This window comes from Cyprinodon tularosa, unplaced genomic scaffold (genome assembly GCF_016077235.1).
Source record: "Cyprinodon tularosa strain WSP-4 unplaced genomic scaffold, ASM1607723v1 ctg124, whole genome shotgun sequence".
Classification (NCBI taxonomy): Eukaryota; Metazoa; Chordata; class Actinopteri; order Cyprinodontiformes; family Cyprinodontidae; genus Cyprinodon; species Cyprinodon tularosa.
The window spans coordinates 2,663,537-2,684,729 of NW_024038048.1; the positions used below are offsets into that span (position 1 = coordinate 2,663,537).

The 21,193-nt window shown below is 39.0% G+C and overlaps 1 protein-coding gene across 1 annotated transcript; it reads left to right on the forward strand.

Annotated features, from left to right (window-relative positions):
* On the forward strand, positions 1–19,027 carry LOC119777479 (pyridoxal kinase-like). Its single transcript, XM_038276366.1, has 11 exons — positions 1–253; positions 5,829–5,883; positions 11,694–11,798; positions 13,145–13,228; positions 13,310–13,344; positions 13,500–13,585; positions 13,656–13,701; positions 13,793–13,904; positions 15,784–15,920; positions 16,042–16,108; positions 17,914–19,027. Exons 1-11 carry the CDS (start codon positions 173–175, stop codon positions 18,048–18,050), a joined length of 945 nt encoding a protein of 314 aa, XP_038132294.1. The 5' UTR covers positions 1–172; the 3' UTR covers positions 18,051–19,027.
* Positions 19,028–21,193: the final 2,166 nt, after the last annotated feature.

Sequence of the window (21,193 nt, forward strand, 5' to 3'; positions counted from 1 at the left end):
AGCTGCCTGAAGAAAAAAAGCTGCTACCAGCCTGAGCATCGTAAACGGCGTCGGCTTGTGTCCTTCAATGGCGGACCACTAATTTGCTAACTTTTAGCATTTCACTGAGCTTTAAATTTGGTTTTTGGTTTGATTTCATTCATCTCCCTCGGGTGCTTTTAAAAATACTGTCATGGAGTGTAGGATCTTGTCAATCCAGAGTCATGTTGTCAGGGGTTACGTGGGGAACAAGTCTGCAACATTTCCTTTACAGGTGAGGTTAAAAGCCGTTGCTCCTGTCACCACTTTTCATTTACAGAAGATGTTTGCTTTTAGAAGCGACCCTAAACTAATTAATTCTATGACTTTCCATCACAGAACGGTTTAATGATCCAGACAGGTTCCCGTCACTGTATGAAATTAATTTGGAAATGGTAGATTTGTCACTTTTTATAAGGTTAATCTGTAAATGTTTTCATCCCTTTTGAACTTTTAAACATTTCTTCATTTTAAAAGACTGATTATGTTTTATTGGGACCTAAATATAATACTTGTTCTGTACATTTGTATACTGCTCCCTTGCTTCAGTTGACAGCTGCAGGTCTTGTAGTGAATGTTTTCTTCAGCCTTTCCACTGCTTCCATATTTTTGCTTCTCTTTTGTAAAACAACTGAGTCTCAATTCAATTCAGTTTATTTCTATAGCGCCAATTCAACACATGTCATCTCAAGGCTCTTTACAGTTCACCAGATCATACAGTCAAATTGATTCAAAGTTTTCTACCTAAGGAAAGCCAGTTAATTGCATCGACTCAATGACTCATGCAATCCCTAACACTAAGCATGCTTGTAGCGACAGTGGAGAGGAAAAACTGCCTTTTAACCTCCAGCAGAACCAGGCTCAGTGTGAGCGGCCATCTGCCGAGGCCGACTGGGGTTCAAGGAGACAGATGTAGAGATACAAAAAGGAGCTGTAAGGGTGGCCTCGTCCAGGAAACACACAGCCAGGCAGACGAGCTTTGAGCCAGCTACCATGTCAAAAGATGAAGAGAGCACATCCAGCCAGTCACAGTCAGAGAAACAGTACTACACTGGAAAAACAGGCCAATCTCCAACATCTACAGGTGCTGGTCATAAAATTTGAATATCATGAAAAAGTAGATTGATTTCAGTAATTCCATTTAAAAAGTGAAACTTGTATATTATATTCATACATTACATACAAACTCATATATTTCAGATGTTTATTTTGTTTAATTTTGATGATTACAAATGACAACAAATGAAAATCTCAAATTCATCATATCAGAAAATTAGAATATTACTGAAGACCAATAAAAACAAAGGATTTATAGAAATGTTGGCCAACTGAAAAGTATGAACATGAAAAGTATGAGCATGTACAGCACTCAGTATTTAGTTGGGCCTCCTTTGGCCTGTATTACTGCAGCAATGCGGCGTGGCATGGAGTCGATCAGTCTGTGGCACTGCTCAGGTGTTATGATAGCCCAGGTTGCTCTAATAGTGGCTTTTAGCTCTTCTGAATTGTTGGGTCTGGTGTATTGCATCTTCTTCTTCACAATACCCCATAGATTTTCTATGGGGTTAAGGTCAGGAGAGTTTGCTGGCCAATTAAGAACAGGGATACCATGGTCCTTCAACCAGGTACTGGTAGCTTTGGCACTGTGTGCAGGTGCCAAGTCCTGTTGGAAAATGAAATCTGCATCTCCAAAAAGTTGGTCAGCTGCAGGAAGCATGAAGTGCTCTAAAACTTCCTGGTATGTGGCTGCGTTGACCCTGGACCTCAGAAAACACAATGGACCAACACCAGCAGATGACATGGCACCCCAAACCATCACTGACTGTGGAAACTTTACACTGGACTTCAAGCAACGTGGATGAAGTGCCTCTCTTCTTTTCCTCCAGACTCTGGGACCTTGATTTCCAAAGGAAATGCAAAATTTACTTTCATCAGAGGACATGACTTTGGACCACTCACCAGCAGTCCAGTCCTGTTTCTCTTTAGCCCAGGCAAGACGCTTCTGACGCTGTCTGTGGTTCAAGAGTGGCTTGACACAAGGAATGCGACAGCAGAAACCCATGTCTTTCATACGTCTGTGTGTGGTGGTTCTTGAAGCACTCACTCCAGCTGCAGTCCACTCTTTGTGAATCTCCCCCACATTTTTGAATGGGTTTTGTTTCACAATCCTCTCCAGGGTGCGGTTATCTCTCTTGCTTGTACACTTTTTTCGACCACATCTTTTCCTTCCCTTCGCCTCTCTATTAATGTGCTTGGACACTGAGCTCTGTGAACAGCCAGCCTCTTTAGCGATGACCTTTTGTGTCTTGCCCTCCTTGTGCAAGGTGTCGATGGTCGTCTTTTGGACAACTGTCAAGTCAGCAGTCTTCCCCATGATTGTGTAGCCTATAGAACTAGACTGAAAGACCATTTAAAGGCTTTTGCAGGTGGTTTGAGTTAATTAGCTGATTAGAGTGTGGCACCAGGGGCCATCAATTTTGAACCTTTTCACAATATTCTAATTTTCAAAGTACCCTATTTTCAAAAGTATCGATACAGTGCCACCACCAGTGCCACCTAAACAGTCATTCATCTTATGCGCAGATTAGAGGAAAATGCACTTTCTGAACACAGTGTGATTGAATAATTCTGTGCAATTTTCGGTTTCAGACTTTTTTCTGTAACAGGTGCAGCTGCTGAGAATTATTTTTCGTTTTTTAACCGGTTTGTCTAGTGTCATTGTTATGTGTGTAAAGTAGGGCTGCAACAACGAATCGATAAAATCGATAAAAATCGACTTTTAAAAGCGTTGGCAACGAATTTAATCATCGATTAGTTGTGTCGCGCGATTAATGCGTCATCCGCCGCCGCCGTCATCCGGGGGAAGAAAAAAAAATATGGCGGAGCGAGTCAGCGCCGCAGTTGCAGTGTTGCCAACTCAGCGACTTTTCAGACCCCTCCAGCGACTATTTTTCAAAAAAGCGACTAGCGACAAATCTGGCGACTTTTTACGGTGTCACTGGCGGCTTTTGCCTGCCTTGGGGCGCCTCCCCCATCCCAACGCCTTTCTCCCTCTCCCACAGGAATCCCTCTCAGCGCGGCAGTCAGAGCCGCAGGATTTTAGTGAGGAGTTTACCCTCAGCGTCCAGACTGCAAATGAAGCGCGCATGCGCCGGGATTGACGGCGCAAATTGATCACAATAATTAAAATAGCCTGCGCTTTGTAAAGTGAAAAAAGTGATAACATGCAACTTTTTTCAAAAGAAATTAACATGGCACGGAAGCACCACTGTTATGACGCAGCACCTGAAAAGAAAACACTTTGGAGCCTTCGATGGCAGTGAAGATAGCTGATCAGCAGGATGAGTAACCATGTTTGTTTGGTTTTAAAGTGGGGAAACGTAACGTTAGTTTCTCAGGTAGCTCATCTGATGCTTTCCTTACCTTGTTAGTAGGTTACAGACAGGGATAAGGTTGGCTACTTATTTTACTTTTAATTTCATTTACATTTGTTTAAGCAGCGTTTATATTTTCTTTATAAATAAATTAACTTGCAAATTATGAGGGCAAGGCTTTTAAAGTTTAAATCTTCTGGCAAAGATAAAGAAAAGAAGATCCTGCAATTTATGGAAGTAAAGCAGAACAAAATCCAGCAAGATCAGTAATATGTCAATTAATTATCTGCCACATTCCCATGTAAATATCTGTCTTTGGAGGATGTGTTTTTTTACCACCCCTAGTTCTCTCATTTTTATTCCAAATACAATTTATAATTTGAATCACAGGGCTATTTTTATCTCTATGGTTCAGTATTTTCTCAAGCAGCAACTTTAACTGCTATACTTTCCTGTCTTAAAAGGCAGAACTCTTCTAGTCTAAAAAAAACTAATTTCTTGAAATGGGGGGACCTATTGTTGAACCCCTTAGGGGCTTTAAAAAACAAAAATGCCTGTCTCTTTTTGCGCTTTATGAACCAAAGTAGCCTATATTTTGTGGATGTACAGCTACATTTCTCATGTAAGTTTGCGTAGTTTTTACACAAACATTTATTTTTCATATTGCACCAGTACAGTTAATGAGCAACCTGTACTTGTGTGCTTGTTTGTTCTGTCTAAAATGTTTATTTTGGAATAAAGAGGTTAATATAAAATTTTTTTTTTGGTCCGATTCATCGATTAATCGAAAAAATAATCGGCCGATTCATCGATTTTTAAAATAATCGTTAGTTGCAGCCCTAGTGTAAAGCATAGACAAGGAAGGAACACATAATTTTAATTTTGTAAGTTTTTTTTATCAAGCTTGCTTAATATTGTGCACAGCATACAACCTCAAAATATTTTTATTGTATTTATTTATCTATTTATTGTATTTTGTTTATTAATGAAAAAAAGTTCTGTTGAATTTTTGAGTCTTTGTTTTTATCCTTGTGGTATCGAAAATGACATTGAGTATCGAATATTTTACTTGGTATCGGTATCGAGTTGAAAAGTTTAGTATCGTGACAACCCTACTTTATTGATCTCACAATGGAAACTCTGCATTTAACCCATCCCCTTTGGGGAGCAGTGGGCTGCCATTGTGCAGCGCCCGGGGAGCAATCAGGGATTGAGGGTCTTGCTCAGAGACCCAGAGTGGCAGTCTGTGGAACTGGGCCCTATGCCCTAACCACTATATTTGTATCATTTGATGGGGGCAGCTTCTTTCACATTATTTTCATGGCTTTGAAGCAAGGCAAACTGCAGATGGGAGCTTTTCAGAGTGTCTTTAGAAATGTCTCTGTTCTTCTAATGCTTGCAAAAAATAGGACAACTTTTTAGATTGACTGACTAGTAGATGTCATGTTTATGAGCTGTGGATCTATTTGCTGCTTCTATGATTAAAGCTCTCCTTGTCTGACTGTCGGATACATCTTGGTGGGTTTTAGACATGGTTCGCTCTTTTCATTTTAAGATGATGGATTTTTCAGAGGGACTCTTGGTCTTCATGATGCTCACTAATGTTCTCTAACAAATTGCTGAGGCCTTCATAGAGGAGCTGCTTGTATTTAGCTCAGTTTTTATTTTTAAGAGGTTTATTGGAGGCTAATACGAGTGCACGTCATGCTTTTTTATAGATTTTGATTTGTAATCGGACAATTTTTCTGCCTATTTCACTTGCATTCTACTGTCGATCTGTATATTTAATGAACTCCAAATGAAATGCATTGAAATTCGAATTGTCAGTATCATTGATTAAATAAATACATCAAGAAATTTAAGTTTTTGTAAATTACTTCAAACTGAAAGTTTTGAAATGAAAGATCTTCTCAGTTCGGCTTTTTAGAAACTGAGTCTTTTAGAAACTAAAGCTAATTTAATTCTATATGCAAAAAATAATTATAATTAATACAAATTAAGTCTTTAACTCTTTAATTTCTTGCAGCCTTTTAATGAATAAAACCATTTCTATTTAATAACACAAAACGGCAAACAATTTAAAAAGGTTCTGAACCAGTGCTGGGTTCCCACTGAGCTAAAAGCTAAAAGAAAATGCTATTTTCAACATGACATCCACTTTGAAACATTAAAGATTTTGTATTAAAGGCAGACCTTGGGCCTAGCTGGGCTTAAATTGTTCTAAAAAGATAGTTTCCCAGTCCCGTTGTTGATCCATTTACTGTACGTTTGCGTTAGCGGCCTCTCCTGGTATCACCTTTTGGATGGAAAACAGAACTTGATCCTCATCCCTGCTGTTCTCACTGTTCAGTGTAACAGAGACGCCTATTGGGATCAGCGTTTGTGGAGATGTTATTGTTTTCTCTTTTCACAGCTGCTCCATTCCTGTTTTTCCAGGTGCTGGGCTTTGAGGTGGACTCCATCAACTCTGTGCAGTTTTCCAATCACACAGGTCAGTGTCGTGTCCTCAAGTAACATCGGGATGCTCAGTCAATTCATGGTATCAAAGAAGCTCCGAGGCCCTCTGTGTTTTACAGCTTCATACATGTTCAAACACATGAGGAAGTTGGCGTATGTAACAGCTGTAATTTGTACTGTCTCTTTAAGATAGTGGGGTATTGCTACGTGCCACTGCTTCTCTGTAGAGAGCGTGGGAGATGTGATGCAGAAAGAAAAAGGTACTGATATTTTCTTTGTAATGTTAGGGGTTGTTTGGACAAAGCCTGTTCAACCGGGCTTTGTAAGGTTGGTGCAGAGCGTGTGGAATTCCCAGCACCAGTGTGGCTTGTGGTTTTTGACAACCTTTTCCTTCCTTAAACGCAAACGATTACAAAAGACCATCAATCTTCATCCTATGCTGATTAAAAAATCACCAGATCCCTTTATTTGCTCATCATCATGTGGCCTCAGGAAACAAAAGCAGCTTTGTTTTCATAAGAAACCCCCCTGACCACATCAGGACAGTCAGCTGGACTGCAAAGCTCAAAGGTTTTACACGCAAAAACACTTGAGCAAAGTGGCCGTCGTGCTAAAGATTTCTCTCAATCTTCATTTTATGCCACAAGCTAAAAACTGGATGTAGTTTATTTGAAGCTCCTTGGATCCCCGTTAAACATGAGTCCTATTAAACCTAAAGGGTTAGCAGACACTGGAGTTGAAGAAGAAACTTTTGAACAAAATGGGGTTAAAAGGAAAAAAGATCTAACACAGGATGGTTTTGCGTTTCTTTTTTTAATTTAAATTTTGTCTTAAATAACTTTAATTACAAATAAATCCCATGCTAACAAGCATTGGTGGTTTTATTGTATAATAAATATGTGAGAAATGCAAAGGGTTATCAATACTTTTTCCAATTGTTGTCCTTTTTTTTTACCTATGTGAGGGACCGAGTGCTGATTATCAAGAAAATGGGTTTTATTTCCCCAAAGTAAAAACAATCCAAACAAGGATTACAATGCCCTTAAAAGAGGTCAAATGAAGAGACTAACTTAGGGCAAAAATATCAAAGTTAAACATACAACTTCAAACTAACTGCACAAAGAAAGGGGACTTAAATACTGGCTGATCAGAGCAGACTGACACACTGAGGAAGAGTTAGAAAGAACATCTACACATATTTAACAACAAATAACTAAACAGTTAGCTTAAGGATTCATTTTAAATTACTATTACTAAACAAAATGAACAAAATGAGCAATGAGTATGTCAGCAAGATTCCTTTGCATTCTCCCACAACACCAGAAAAGAAAGCACAAACAATATTAAGCATTTGAAAAAATAAAATATACAAATGTTAACCAAATCTGCACGCTACAATTAGAGCTAATGTCTTCTAATATTGTCAAAATAAAAATAAACAAACCAATACATTTATGCCACTGTGTGTTAAAACATGAAAAAGTGGTTGTGTGGTGTTACTGAACATGTGACCATCACAACATAAATTAAGTTTTTAAAAAGAATCACTCCTTCATTTAAATGTCTGGACAATCCCGTGAGGTTTTGTTTTTGGCTGCAGCCCACTGGTTTCCCAGAAGTCCAGCCTTGGTCTGGCCAACATGTGGTTCCGACAGCAGGACAAGAGCTGAGCAGAGGAACACCACCATCTTAATGATGGCTTAGTCTTCCAAGAAGACATGTTAAAGCTGATTCTGTGCCAACGGGATGAACTAAGGTTATGTTTATGGGTTTCTAAACTAGTCTGGCCTGTCATGTCCGTTCCTTCAGTACTGATGGAAACAAAACCAGTTTCATAGCCAAATCTTACTCTTTATTTATTTTTTAAACAAAAAACCCTCTCTGATAAGTGATTCAAAAAACTAAAAGAGTGACTTCTTTTAGTTTGGATTTAAAGCAATGTGTTTAGACACAGTGTACTATTACTGAGCTCAGAAAAAAGCAGTGAAACACAGAGTTAATCTGTACTTTGTCTTCTAAGATGTTCTTTATGTGTGGTTTATCTATCTGTGTTTAAAGGAGGTCATCAGGTTCAGAGACGTGGACTTAGTGTTTGACCGAAAAATGAGAAGTTAATGGTTTTCTAAAGGGCAGATTATACTTCTGCAACCGCACACATCTAATGCCACTTGGGTCTGGTCAAGAACCAGTTTTGCTGATATGCTTTTGCACCGTCGACCTGGAACTTCTAGGGACGTAAAGCAGTTTCTTGCCAAAGCGCAAGGGGGAGACTATTCTAGAACACGCGAGAACTTCGACGGATCACACCGAATCGAGAAGGACGACCAAACAGACAGCAGGAAGGGCATACCAATGACCAATCATATCTGCTTTTTGTCTGCGCACTTCCGCTTGAGGTTTGCGACCCTCTGACGCGTACTCAGGATTTTTGGCACAGAGACCGATTTGACATTTGCAGAGGCTATGCGTCAGAAGCATAAATGGGCCTTAAAACCCGTCTCCTCCAGGTTCAGCCCACAGAACAGAACCGAGCGCTGCGGGATCTCTTCTTGGATCTCTTTTAAAATAAATATCAGTCAAAGTATCTTCATTAATCTTTTTTTCTGTTTTGTTGCTTCATGCTGCTATTTATATCTTGTCAGAATATTAAACTTAATCAGGATTATCAAATACAAAAACTCTTAAAACCCCTAGTTAGGAAAGTAAGGAATATATTATTGATTATATTAGCATAAACTGGTAAGGAAGGATCCGAAATGAGCTGGATTGCATAATTATATGTGTGCAGTTGGACTTGGGACATGGATCCAAAGACAGGAGCAAATTACCTTGTTGCCTAAAGCAGTTTTACATGCTTGAAAGAAACCCTGGAGTTTATTAACTCATCTCTGTTATGAACAAAACATTGAGCTGCTCTGATGTCTAGTAGACCTGCTTAATTTTGTCCTTATTTTTTTTTTCTAAGAAAAGAACTTAAATGGTTCAGCTTTAGAGGAAATGGTTTAATAATTTATTTATTATTGTGATTTATGAACACTGAGTTTCTGGCCTCTGAATGTTTGCTAATTGAGAGGAGTAAGTGAGAGGGGAACTGACAGACAGGATAATGATGGGTGTGCAGGTGGTGCAGTGGTTAGTGCGCACCACCCTTAAGGCCAATTTATGCTAATGAGGCATAGCCTCTGCAACCATCAAATCTGTCCCTGACTATCCATCGGACGGCCGCAAACCCGCACAGACCTCAAGTGGAAGAGTGCGCAGACAAAAAGCAGCTGTGATTGGTCCTTGGTATGCCTTTCCAACTGTCTGTGAGGTCGTCCTTCTCGATTCGGTGCCGGGGCGCGCTGTTTTTAAAAACCGGGGAACAACTACAATGGACAACTATGACGAAAGGTTAATCGAGGAGGTTCGGTAGTACAACCACTTGTACGATGCTTCAGACAAATTATATAAAGATGCCAAGGTCTCTGCCAACTCCTGGAGGGAGATCAGCCAGATCCTTGAGTGGGATCCAAAGGAGTGTTATTGCGTGTTTTCGAATAAGCTCCCGCTTGCGCTTTAGCGAGAAACTGCTGTGCGTCCCTAGAAATTCCAGACCGACGGTGCAGAAGCATTCCAGCAAAACTGGTTCTTGACCAGACCCAAGGGACATTTGATATGTGCGGTTGCAGAAGTATCATCTGTGGTTTAGTCCCGGGTTTGAATCCGACCTGTAGTCCTTGGCCGCATGTCTCTCCCCTGTCTCATACCTGCTTTCCTACTGTCAGAAAAACTAGCCAATATGCCAGTGTAGGTACCAGATCTTCTTTGGTCCTTCGCATGCCAGTGACGTTACGCTACTTGATTGGTTGAACATTGCCGCATGATGTAAAACATAGTGGTTGCCCTGACAACGATAACATCACGCAGCGTCCGTTAGCGTGTCTAATGACCGATGAAGTTTTACCTGATCGATAAACAAACTGAAAAAAGTCTGTTTATGGTGAACAAACTAACTGTTAGACCATGGTATAAAGGGATAGAGCTGGGTAGCGCTGTGGCTAGCTGTGATCAGTAGCTAACAGGTTAGCCTCTTTTAGCTCAGTCAGTTAGCCATATTAAGCTACACTACTTTTGAATTTGTATCAACAACAGTTCATTTTCTACAAGTAGATTGTTGTTTTCTTCGTCTAAAATCTCTACAAAAGTAATTTTTTAGGATGTTCCATTTGCTCTTCTCTGCCCTCAGATCTTAACAAAAAGAATAAAAATAAACTTAGACTTTTTGGCTATGTTCACACTGCAGCCAGAAATGACCCAAATCCGATTTTGTTTGGCCCATATGCGACCTGTGTCTGATTTTTTTTTAATGGCAGTCTGACCACAACACGGATACGATTTTTTCCAATGCGAACCAGACCAATTGGCTCTATGGTCCTGAATCCGATACAAATCTGTTCTTTTCAAATGCGACCTGTGTCTGAACGATCAGGTCGCATTCATCCGACCTGAATGTCATTAATACCCGACAAAGGTCACTATTCTGGGCAGCAAGCAAACATGGTGGACAATGATGATGCAGAGAACAGTATTTATATTTAACCGTCTTGAAAATATTTTATGTTTTTATGGTTAGCATTACCATCCATGTTTACTTCCGTAAGCACAGAGAACGCTGCTTTGTGACGTCATTGGGTCCTCTACTGCGCATGCGGGACACTTGCGTTGTATGACTACAGTTCACACAGGAGATCACATACAGGTCGCATACATTTAAAAAATGTGTTTTTTGCTAAATATAGTCATTTTAGACTATATAAGCTGAGCAAAATAGTCAAATCAATAAAAACCAGGTTTTTAGTCAATGTGTTTTAACAAATGATGATGCATAATATATTCACATGTTTTTAAACAAAATACCATAGATATGCAGTATATCTGTTTTGTCTTCTCTTGCTGACTTTTATAGGAGGTGTAATTCATATGCAGGTAATTTACAGATAGAATACATTTAAATAAATCTAAAACGGGACAAAAACAGAGTTTTATTTTTGACTAAAACCCTCACATATGAAATGACTGAATTGTGACTAAAACTATTATGAATTTTCATCTGAAAAACTAAAAATGCAGTGTAGTGAAATGGGTATTAAAATGTTGCTGAAAGGAAGGATAGCTACAGCCTTGTGCAAGTAGAACAGCTCAGGACGCATGCAGAGATGATGAGATTATTTTCTGAGCGTCATGTGCCAGAATATGGGAAGAATGCACCTCCTCCAAAGGATTGGAAGACATTTACATTGGAGTTACTTGGAAAACAAAAAACGTGTTTGGAAGGTTTTCTGATCAATCATTGAGCTGTAATCTTCATACTTCTTCCAGATGTGTGTAAATGATGCAGCCATGGTGCAAGTTTCTGCTTTGCAGTGATCTTTCCTTATAGAGGTGCATTTACTGTTCAGTGGTACTTTGGGGTGCAGGAAACTAGAAATGTGCGTCTGTCATCATTAGCAGTCAGAGCAGCTTCTTTGGGATTTATTCCAGGTTAGTGGTGAACAGGAAACAAAAGGAAGAGGGAGTAGGCTTCCAGAATACAAGGTTCCCATTCAGTCAGTGTGGAGGCCCCTGTTGGCACAAAGAAATTGAGACTAGACGCATAGCAAATGGGGGGAGGGTTATCTTTTTAAATAAAATGTTGTTGTTTTTTCCTTCTTTAATAAGTTCTGTTAACATTTAGCTAAAAAAAAATGTCTCACCTTCAACATTTATTCATTTTGGGGGGCATCTTCCTGTTTTGTTTTGGTTTCAATCAAACCCAGTTTGCTTTCAGGACACTGACCTTTGACCTTTGCGTTTTTTGCTCAGGCTATGCCCACTGGAAGGGACAGGTGCTGACCGCCGAGGAGCTGAATGTGCTCTATGAAGGCATCAAACTCAACAAGGTCAACCAGTATGACTATATTCTAACAGGTGGGTTTAAGATGATGGTAGACATTATATAAACAAGTTGATACTGAAAGATCAAAGTACGGTATTTTCAGGACTATAAGCCGCTACTTTTTTCCCATGCTTTGAACCGTGCAGCTTATAAGAAGGCGAGGCTTTTCTGTGACTTTTTCCTTTTATTTTTTTCTAACCACCAGAGGGAGAAGTCACATTTGGAAATGAAAGAGTAAGGGGCTAATTATCATTTAGCATAAGAACATGCTAGCAGCAGGCAAGAACAAATGTCGCAAATTCGCACTTTATGACATTTATTTGCCACATTAAAGCTTCCAAACCAGTGAAAAGACTGGACCCAACCCCACCAGAGCTAAAATAAACAGCTGATGTAGCCCCATCTTTCAGTAGAAGCTCTTACTGCTGCGAGCCAACATGCTAACAGGAGCTAGCATTCTTCTTCTTTGTCCCTACTCAAGGGGCTATATGTAGAGCTCCCCCTAAAGGTTTGGTTGGAGACAGTTCAGTAGATCGGAGATCGAACAAGGGGTCCACGGAGGTACAGCATGGGTCACAAAGGTTTTGTTGATTAAATGTGACCAGATGTCCTCCTTTTCCCGATCATGTCCTACTTTTCATACCTAAAAAAATGTCCGGGGTGAATTTCAAAGTCGTCCGGGATTTTGGTCGACTACAGTGCAGCAGAACCGAGGCGTCACATCCAGGGCTGGTCCGAGAACTCCGGCGGACGTGGGAGGGAGCCAGCGGGGAACGGAACAACCGAACCCGACCCGAAGCCACGGCTAACGGCCTGCCCAGTAAGGCCTGCGGGGAGAAGCATACCGTCACATTTTTGTGACGGTATGTGTCTTCCATTTAATGGAAGACACATTTAAAAATGTGTCTTCCATTAATGACAACTGCTTAACTGGACAACCAATCTGCTTTCCAGCATTTTCTAAATAAATCCTCTTGGGAAATAAGCACTAAACTAGTTAAGCTCATATGTCATTTTATGCAAAAGTGGAATTATAAACATTTTATTCCAACATGTTTGATATCTGAATGTAAAGAAGTGGCCATGACGGAATGCATGACGGGATGTTTAAGGACATTACGCTCTCAACAATCTGCTCTAAATCTCTGAAGCAAACATCTTTAGCTCTTAAAAGACTAAATTATCTGAATTTGATGCAATAGGATTCATGATTAAACCTCTGATTTTCTTTAATATTTAACTTCTTGAGGACACCCATAGACTAATCTATAGTCTGTGCAGTACGACATGCATGGAACAATATTTCCACTCATCATGAAACATTTAGAGCTAAGGCATAAGTAAAATTAAATGTCATGTTTTTTTTTATTTCCCTAAGGCTACAGCAGAGATATATCCTTCTTGGAAGTGGTGGTTGATATTATCCAGGAACTAAAGAAGGCCTCCCCCAGCTTGGTATATGGTAGGTATGGTATGGATGACTTTCTAGCTTTAAACAATAAAACATGTCCCTAAGTGATGCCAAATGTTGTTTTTATTCCAGTTTGCGATCCTGTTATGGGAGACAATGGTGCTATGGTAAGAAGCTGTCATCAGATGTCCATCTGTTTTCTCTGCAGCATCTCTATAGTGATCCAATAAATATCTGGACGTTTAAAGCTGTAAATATGTTTTTCATCTGTGAATGTTTAGTCTCTTTGAAAAGTGTTATGTTTTTTTTCTGTGTTTGTCAGTATGTTCCAGAAAATCTGCTGCCCGTCTACAAGAACAAAGTGGTTCCTTTGGCAGATATTCTCACCCCAAACCAGTTTGAAGCAGAGTAAGTGCACTTTAAGCTGCTGTCACACACCTTTCCCTAAGCTTGTGATCCGCATTTATGGTTTTATCAGGTTGTTAACTGGAAAGAAAATAAACACAGAGGAAGACGCTGTTAAGGTGAGTATTGGCAACATTTCCTCTGTGTTGAATTTGGATTCAAATGTCAGTTTTAGCCTTTGATGAAGCAGGTTCCTTCTCTGTTCTCCAGGTGATGGACTTGCTTCATGAAATGGGTCCAGAGACGGTAGTCCTCACCAGTACAGATCTGCGCTCCAAAAATGGGGACCAGTTCTTGGTGGCACTTGGGAGCCAAAAAATAAGTAAATTGATTTTTTATTTTTTTTTTTGTTTCTAGATTGATCACAGCAACAGAGATGAGTGTTTTCTAATGGGCGTGTTGGGATGTTTATGTTGGTTTGACCATCCCACGTTAAATCATACAAAGAGATTGCCTGTAGAGCAGGGGTGTCCAAAGTGTGGCCCTCCGGGACCATTTGAGACCCTTAGAACTATTTGCTTCGTTCGCTAATTAAAGAATGGCCTGAAGTTGTCTTTTGATGCAAATACACATTTAAAATCTGATGGGGTTCATATTTTACAGGCTTTTCAAAAAAAAAGATGCTGACAAATACGATATCTTCTCAAAATTGAAAGCAGCACTTTGTATTCATCACATGTTTTTGTTCTTTTTCATTTAATTGTGAAAAGATATCAAACATCTAGACTTGGATGCAACCATTTGTTAAACTTGGTTTAAGAGAAGAGAGCTATACTCTGTTCATGCTGCAGGAAAGTCAACCCCCCACCCCCCGATTTTGAATCGATTCCTTTACATTTTTGCAAGTTTACTTTAAGTCAGACAGCTGCAAATATAGCCAATAGGTTGACTGAAGACATTAACAATTGTGGGCTGACCAGCAAACACCCTGTAGTTGTTACAGACAACGCTGCAAATATGGTTTGTGCAGTGAAGTTAATGCAGGTCATGCATGTCTGAGTGAGTGAGGCTTCAATTTTTTTATTTTCACAAAGAAGTTTGCACTTATGAGACAGTTTTGTTCAAGTTTAAACTCTGATTTACAAGTTTGCGCTATGTGTTTAATAAGACAGGAAAAAATAAAATACATGAGTATTTTGAAACACAGTTGAACCACTTTCATTGTTGCAAAAACAGATCTAATCGAAATTATTCGATTTAGAACGTTATTAATCAAAATCGAATCGATTCAGGACTTTGGAGAAAGATACCCAGCCCTTACAACCCTAGAATTTTACTTGATTTTTGTTTTTTATTGGGAACCAGGAAAGACGCCACTGGTAAAAAGATTCGCTCACCGCTTCTCTAGAGATTCGTAAAAACGTTCAGAGAAAATGTTTTCCCCTCCTTCTTTTGCAAAATGACAGGCTGGAATCTGTCAATGACCAGCTCAGAGTTTATGATTCAATATGGCTGCCATGTTTTTAGACGATAGTAGATGTTGCTTATTTAATAACTATTAGGTTTTCAGTGTGGTGTTACTAACATGTAGTGCTGTACAGCTTATATTCATCAAGGTTTTCCTTTTAAAGGTTTAAACTGCTTAAAGAAGAACCGTGTTAAATTTGCTTGAGTTGTTGAATTTGTTGCTTGAGTTGATGTGAGTGTGACATCATCTATGGACTGTTTGAGTCCCTGGATGATGTCACACTCACATCAATGGTCTTAATGCTTAAACAAATCAAAGTTAGCTCTGAGTTATTAAGCAGCACAAATGTAATAAAAAAACCTATAAATCTGCTTCTGAATAGCTCAATATTAATGTTTTGAAATGGCCTCGTTAAAGTCTGGACCTAGTTTAAATTAGATGGTTCGACTTGAACTCACGCCTTGAACGCCTCATTGATGGTTAACAGAAACTACCTATGAGAGTGGTTGCTGCAAAGGATCCCAAAACCAGTTAATTCATTTCAGAGTGATTCATATTTCTTCTCCTATTAATAATGTTTTAAACAGAAGGATTGAATAGTATAACTATTGTAATCATCGACTAAGAGGCGAATGCTTTTTCATTTCACTTTGATCACTACGAAATAAAGTCAATTTGTTTATTTCTCTTTATTGTTTTAGCTTTCCGCTGTTTATTTCCAGTTAATATGCACCCGCAAGTCCATTTCCGTCTTCTAATGTGGTCGATCTTTGGGACCTGTTGTTTTTCTCAGAGAACCCAGATGGGACCAGTACCAGCCAGAAAATCAGCCTGGACATCCCAAAAGTCGACGCCGTGTTTGTGGGGACAGGGGACCTGTTTGCTGCCATGCTGCTGGCCTGGACTCACCATCATCCCAAGGACCTTAAGGTAAGGGTCGGTCTTCAGTCAAACGCTCCAGTAATCTTAGAACAAGTTCTAAAGGTGTTCAGAACTTCCTTTAAAGGAAAATTGCATTTCAACATAACCTTTGCTCCTTTTTACTTTTCAGACTGCCTGTGAAAAGACGGCTTCAGTTATGCACCATGTCATTAAGAGGACCATCACTTATGCCAATGGTAAGCTCCTGACTGTTTTCTGAACATTGTTTTAATGCCTGTCATGTTTCCACATTCTCTAAGGGGTCACTCCAACACACATTATTCATTATGTTTGACTGGTAGACTTTTTATCAAAACAGTGAAGCCTCGCTTTTCGGGGGGGTTATGTTCTGTGATAGGCGAAATCCGTGAAGTAGTAACCTTTATTTTTTTATAGTAATTATTAAAAACTAGTTCAGGCTTGTATCTGCGTATTGTTCACAAATGCTTTTCCACCAGGCACCAGTAGCAGAGGCGGTCTCTCCATGCGGAGAAACATATTTAAGTCCAAATTGTTTCTTACATTTTTCAAACCAGCCCTTGCTAGCATTAAATACGCTTGGTACTGTGTGAACAGCACTCATTAATGGCCCGGTATCTGCATCCTCCTCCTCTTCTGTCGTGAATGTCATCGCTGTCAGTTTGATACCGTTATCTAGCTTTGTGCAGATAACGTTCCTATCTAGCGTAATGTTCTTTTTTTCTGCACTCATTAATCCATAAAGCTAATGCAGCCTCCATCCTAGCCACGGTCTTGTTGTGGACAGTTGCAGCCCTTTTTTGCATCCTTATTAAAACTTTTTGCTGCTGTCATCCTTATGTTATTTTCCAACTTCTTTATGAAACAAACGGAATATTCATTAGTTTTGTTATGGCGACCTACAGCCGCATAGCTTCTACCCTCCTTAAGCATGCCCAGAAGTTTAACTTATTCTACGATAGTTAACATCTTCCTCTGCCTATTGGGCCCATCCGCATGTGCCTTTGTCGGTGCAAACTTATATTTGGCAAAGCATTTGTATATGTCTATTAAACCCCAACGTTATTGACACACAGGTAGAGAAGATGCGTGGAGACTGTTTAGCCAGTCAGAATGCAGAACACAATGCAATCTGTGAAGCTGCTAGGCCGCTAAAGGAGAACCACGTCATAGCGAGGGTTTACTGTATACAATCAGCCCAAATGAGTTAGTAGTTTGCAGAACCACCTTTTTCTCGAGCAGCAGCTGTGCCTCTTTCAGCGTTTATCTCAAACTGCTTATTCTTCCTTAGAAATGACCTCCAGTTCAGTCGGATTTGAGGTGTATGTAAACATGATCTTAATTCATGAATGTGATTTGATTTCATTCGTTCCTCTGGAAGCGAACCTCCACCCAACTCTCATGTAGAACTCTTAACAGGTTTTCTTGCCCTGTATGTGGGCCCATCCGTCTCCTCCCTTATTTGGAGCCGAGTTTGGGTGGACGGTCGTATCTCGGTCGGGTTGCAGCTGTGGCCTCCTCAGAAGATGGATTACAAAGATATCTGGGAGATGTATATAAAGCGTGCATTGCTTCATAAGCTAACCCTAGTTTAGATTTTTATTCTTTCTGATGCTTTTGTATCAAAACTGTTCTCCAACAAAGAACAGCTGGACTTATTCTGAGAGATAATTCTAAACATAAGGAATTTATTTTTATTAACAAGGACTTCTGAGGGAGATTTGTTTAACTGGATTTATTTTAATTTTTTACAGGTGTCTGAGTAGAAGGGCTTCTTGCCACATTAAGACTTTAATTATAAAAATGTAGACATGTAGAAAATGCTGATAATTTCCTTTAAACTTCCCATTTATGCTATACTTTTACCCTGTCGTTAAAAAAATCCAGATAAACTATTTATAGGTTTTGGTTGAGATGTGACAAAATGTGAACAAGTTGAGATGGATTTTTTTTTTTTTTATGAAAGCTGCAAAGAGCCAAACATGTGAGATTTTGTTTGGTAACTGCATCTCTTTCCCTGCAGAGATGGCCGGCCCTGGGAAGAAGCCCAGTCCAGCTCAGCTGGAGCTGAGGATGGTCCAGAGCAAAGCGGATATCGAAAACCCTTCCATCGCTGTCAAAGCTAAGGTCATAGAGAAGACTTCGGACCAAAAGCCGTAGACTTCCTGTGAACATAAAAAAAAAAAAAAACATTGTTACAGAATCAATCGGGCGTCTGGACACATGTAGGACTTACTCATTAAAGAGCCTTACCGAACCTCAGAGAGCGTCTAACCATGTCAGCAGGATCACCCTGGTATCACTGCCATACGTGTCAGTGTTGGTCTGTGTTGATGACATCTGTCCTCCAGTTAGAACAAAATAATAACATAAAATCTAAAAGTGATAGAATTGTACTTAAATTGTCCTAGAATAGTAAAATTAACTCCTTCATAAAGCACCTCATTCCAGCGCTCTGTAAATGAAAACCTGTCTTCTTTGCATGACAATGCATTTGCCTGTTTTGGCTGATCAGGATTAGTAATCTACTTAGAAGCACAACAGTCTCATGTTTGTAACGGCATTAGAGCAGCCTTCCAGTGGGCTGTTATCACATCATTAATTTTTTCATCTTATTTTTTTTTTTTTTGCACCTCCCGTAAAATGTTTAACATCTTATGCACCTCATCTAGTTTTATTAACACTGTTAATTCTACCTTGATTTGTTTTGTTTTTTAACAAAATGTAACTTAAATGAGGATCATGTTGATAACTGATGTAAAAAGCGGTTATTTTTAATCACTTTTTTTAATTATGCAATGCTTTCTTGAACTAGCAGGTGTGTTAGATTCATGTCCTATCTCAAATTGAGGTATTTGCACAGATAATCTTTGATATATTCACAAGTGATCGCCGTTTTCGTTTCTGACTCTGTTGTCCTGCATCATAAAGAGTCCCTACGAGAGACCACACTGTATAGCCTTAACAGGGTTAGAGAGGAGGAAAAAAAATCTAATAGAAACTATATTTGTCATGAATGTTTTAGCAGAAAATTACAATTAGTGTTAGAGGGTCAAGTGCCAAACCTTTTAACTATTGCTCATTTGTAGAGCAATGTGATGAAATAAAAAAATAAATGATTAATCTTTTACTGAAAATGTCTTGGTTCTGTTTTTATTGTTTCTTTGTTTGTTTACATGTTTAGTTGTTTTCAAGGTGGTCTCCAAAATGCATATATTTTATTTATGCTGCAGATATTTCAAGAAGTCCAAAGTATAGAGATTTTCTTTAAGGAAATAATCAATACTGGCTCGTTTATATGCATGCACACCCACTAATAAATATCCTTTGCTGGGAAACTTCTCACGTTTTAGAGCCATCATCAACATTCTGTAATAACGCTAGCTTATATCTGGCCTTCCGGGTTTCTGAATAGAAATAAATTTGAAGCAAAGACCTAACTTCAGCTGGCGTCAGAGATTTTGAACACCATTTCCAAGAGCGTAATGTTTTATTATCCATCCCAAAACCAGTGTAGGTACTTTTTTTTATTGGAACTTCTAGTTTTGTCCAAGTTTAAACCATTGCACCCAAAACTGTTAGTAAGGGTGCTAAGCTACTTAGCTACAAAGGCTGAAAGCTTATAATAAACCACAAGGTAACATACAGTAGCATAAATACAGACGGGGGTATTGATTTTTTTTTTTTTTTTTTAAATGGATCCCCTGCTTGCAAACTGCCAAAATGAAAAAGCTAATTTCCGGCCAAAGACAGGAAAGATCTATTTGGTCACATAAGAAGGCCTGTATAAACAATAACTATACCAACAGTAAAGTACAATAGTGGCAGCATCATGCTGAGGAGATGCCCACCTCCAAATACTTCAACATATATGTTTAACCTGTTAAAATCAAAAGCTGCAGCTCTAACATCAGGCTAAAAGGTCTGTGAGGAAAACGAAAAGGTTTAAATGACTGCTCTCATCTCTGATGAAAAGAAGGAACAAATATGTGCTAAGAAAAATACCAGAAGAGTATTAGCAACACATTGCATGTGGTTTCTCTGTAGTGGGCCAGAGGGAATTTATTCATGCATCCATGGAAGTAACTCTTCACAAATGCTCATGGGGGGAATTGGCCAAAATATTCTAATTGGCAAGTATCCAAAATAAAAATAACCTAAACATACACCTAGTAAGAAATGCATCAAATCATATTTTTATATCAGGCTTAATAAAATTCTAGAAAGGTTGGAATGTCTTGGCTGTAATGCCAGATTGTTTCTTCCTTTAGTGAAGGCAGCCAGGTGACAAAGCTCTCTTCGGCCAGCACTAATCCACAATAAGACTAGCAGCATTAGCCCAGATAACCAGGCAAGGCTTTGTCTGGCCGACTACGGCCTTAACACTGCAGCAAGGTTAAAACTTTGTTTTGGGGGGAGTGAACTACAGGAAAAATGTTTACTTTGTTCAACTAGCCTAGTTTATTAATATAGCCCCATTGAAGCCAATCCAAAGTGCTTTAAAGGACACTAAGGAAAGAAAAAAATAAATGTGCTGAAGCAGTGCAATTGGGCTGTTAAAGCTCTGCATCAGAGATGAGATGCAGTACTCCATATTCACCAGCAGAGGGCTGAAGATGAGAAGGAATGTGCAAAAAAGGCTGGACTGAAGAAGATTAGAAAACATAAATTACTCAACATCTATGTGCCAGCTGCTATAGGTATATCTTTATAAGTTAGAATACAGTATATAGTTTGTGTATTGCAATGTGTTCAAATGTGAAGCATTTTTTTTTTTTGCTTTTGAGGATCATGACACCCAAAATGTTTGTTAGAAGATATGAAATATTGCATCCTAGCAGGAAAATGAGTTTTTAAACAGAAACAAAACATTGGAATGCAAAATGAAAGCACTCTTTGTATGGTGAGGGCTCCCTTTGCAACAACTGATGTATCAGTAGATGGCTTCCAGTCAGACCATGTGGCATCTAAGATGTTCAAAAAAAGGAAACTTTTAAAAGTGCTTTTCTCTATAATCAATTTGAAGATGATTCCTTTTTCCCTCCATTTAAACATCCAATTCGAGTGTAATATTTAGTCCTCTAATTTGGCTGTTATTTACCAAACCAGATATGAAATAAAACAGAGTAGTGTTATTAAAGTAAAGGCCACAAAAAGGGATGTTTATTTTATTTTATTTGAAGCCTTTCATTTGATCTTTAATCAGAATACTGCATATTAGTTGCTTGGAAAGGAATTGTTTATAATATATAGAATATACAATATATATATTTAGGAAATATTTCCTTTTTAAGTATGTCATG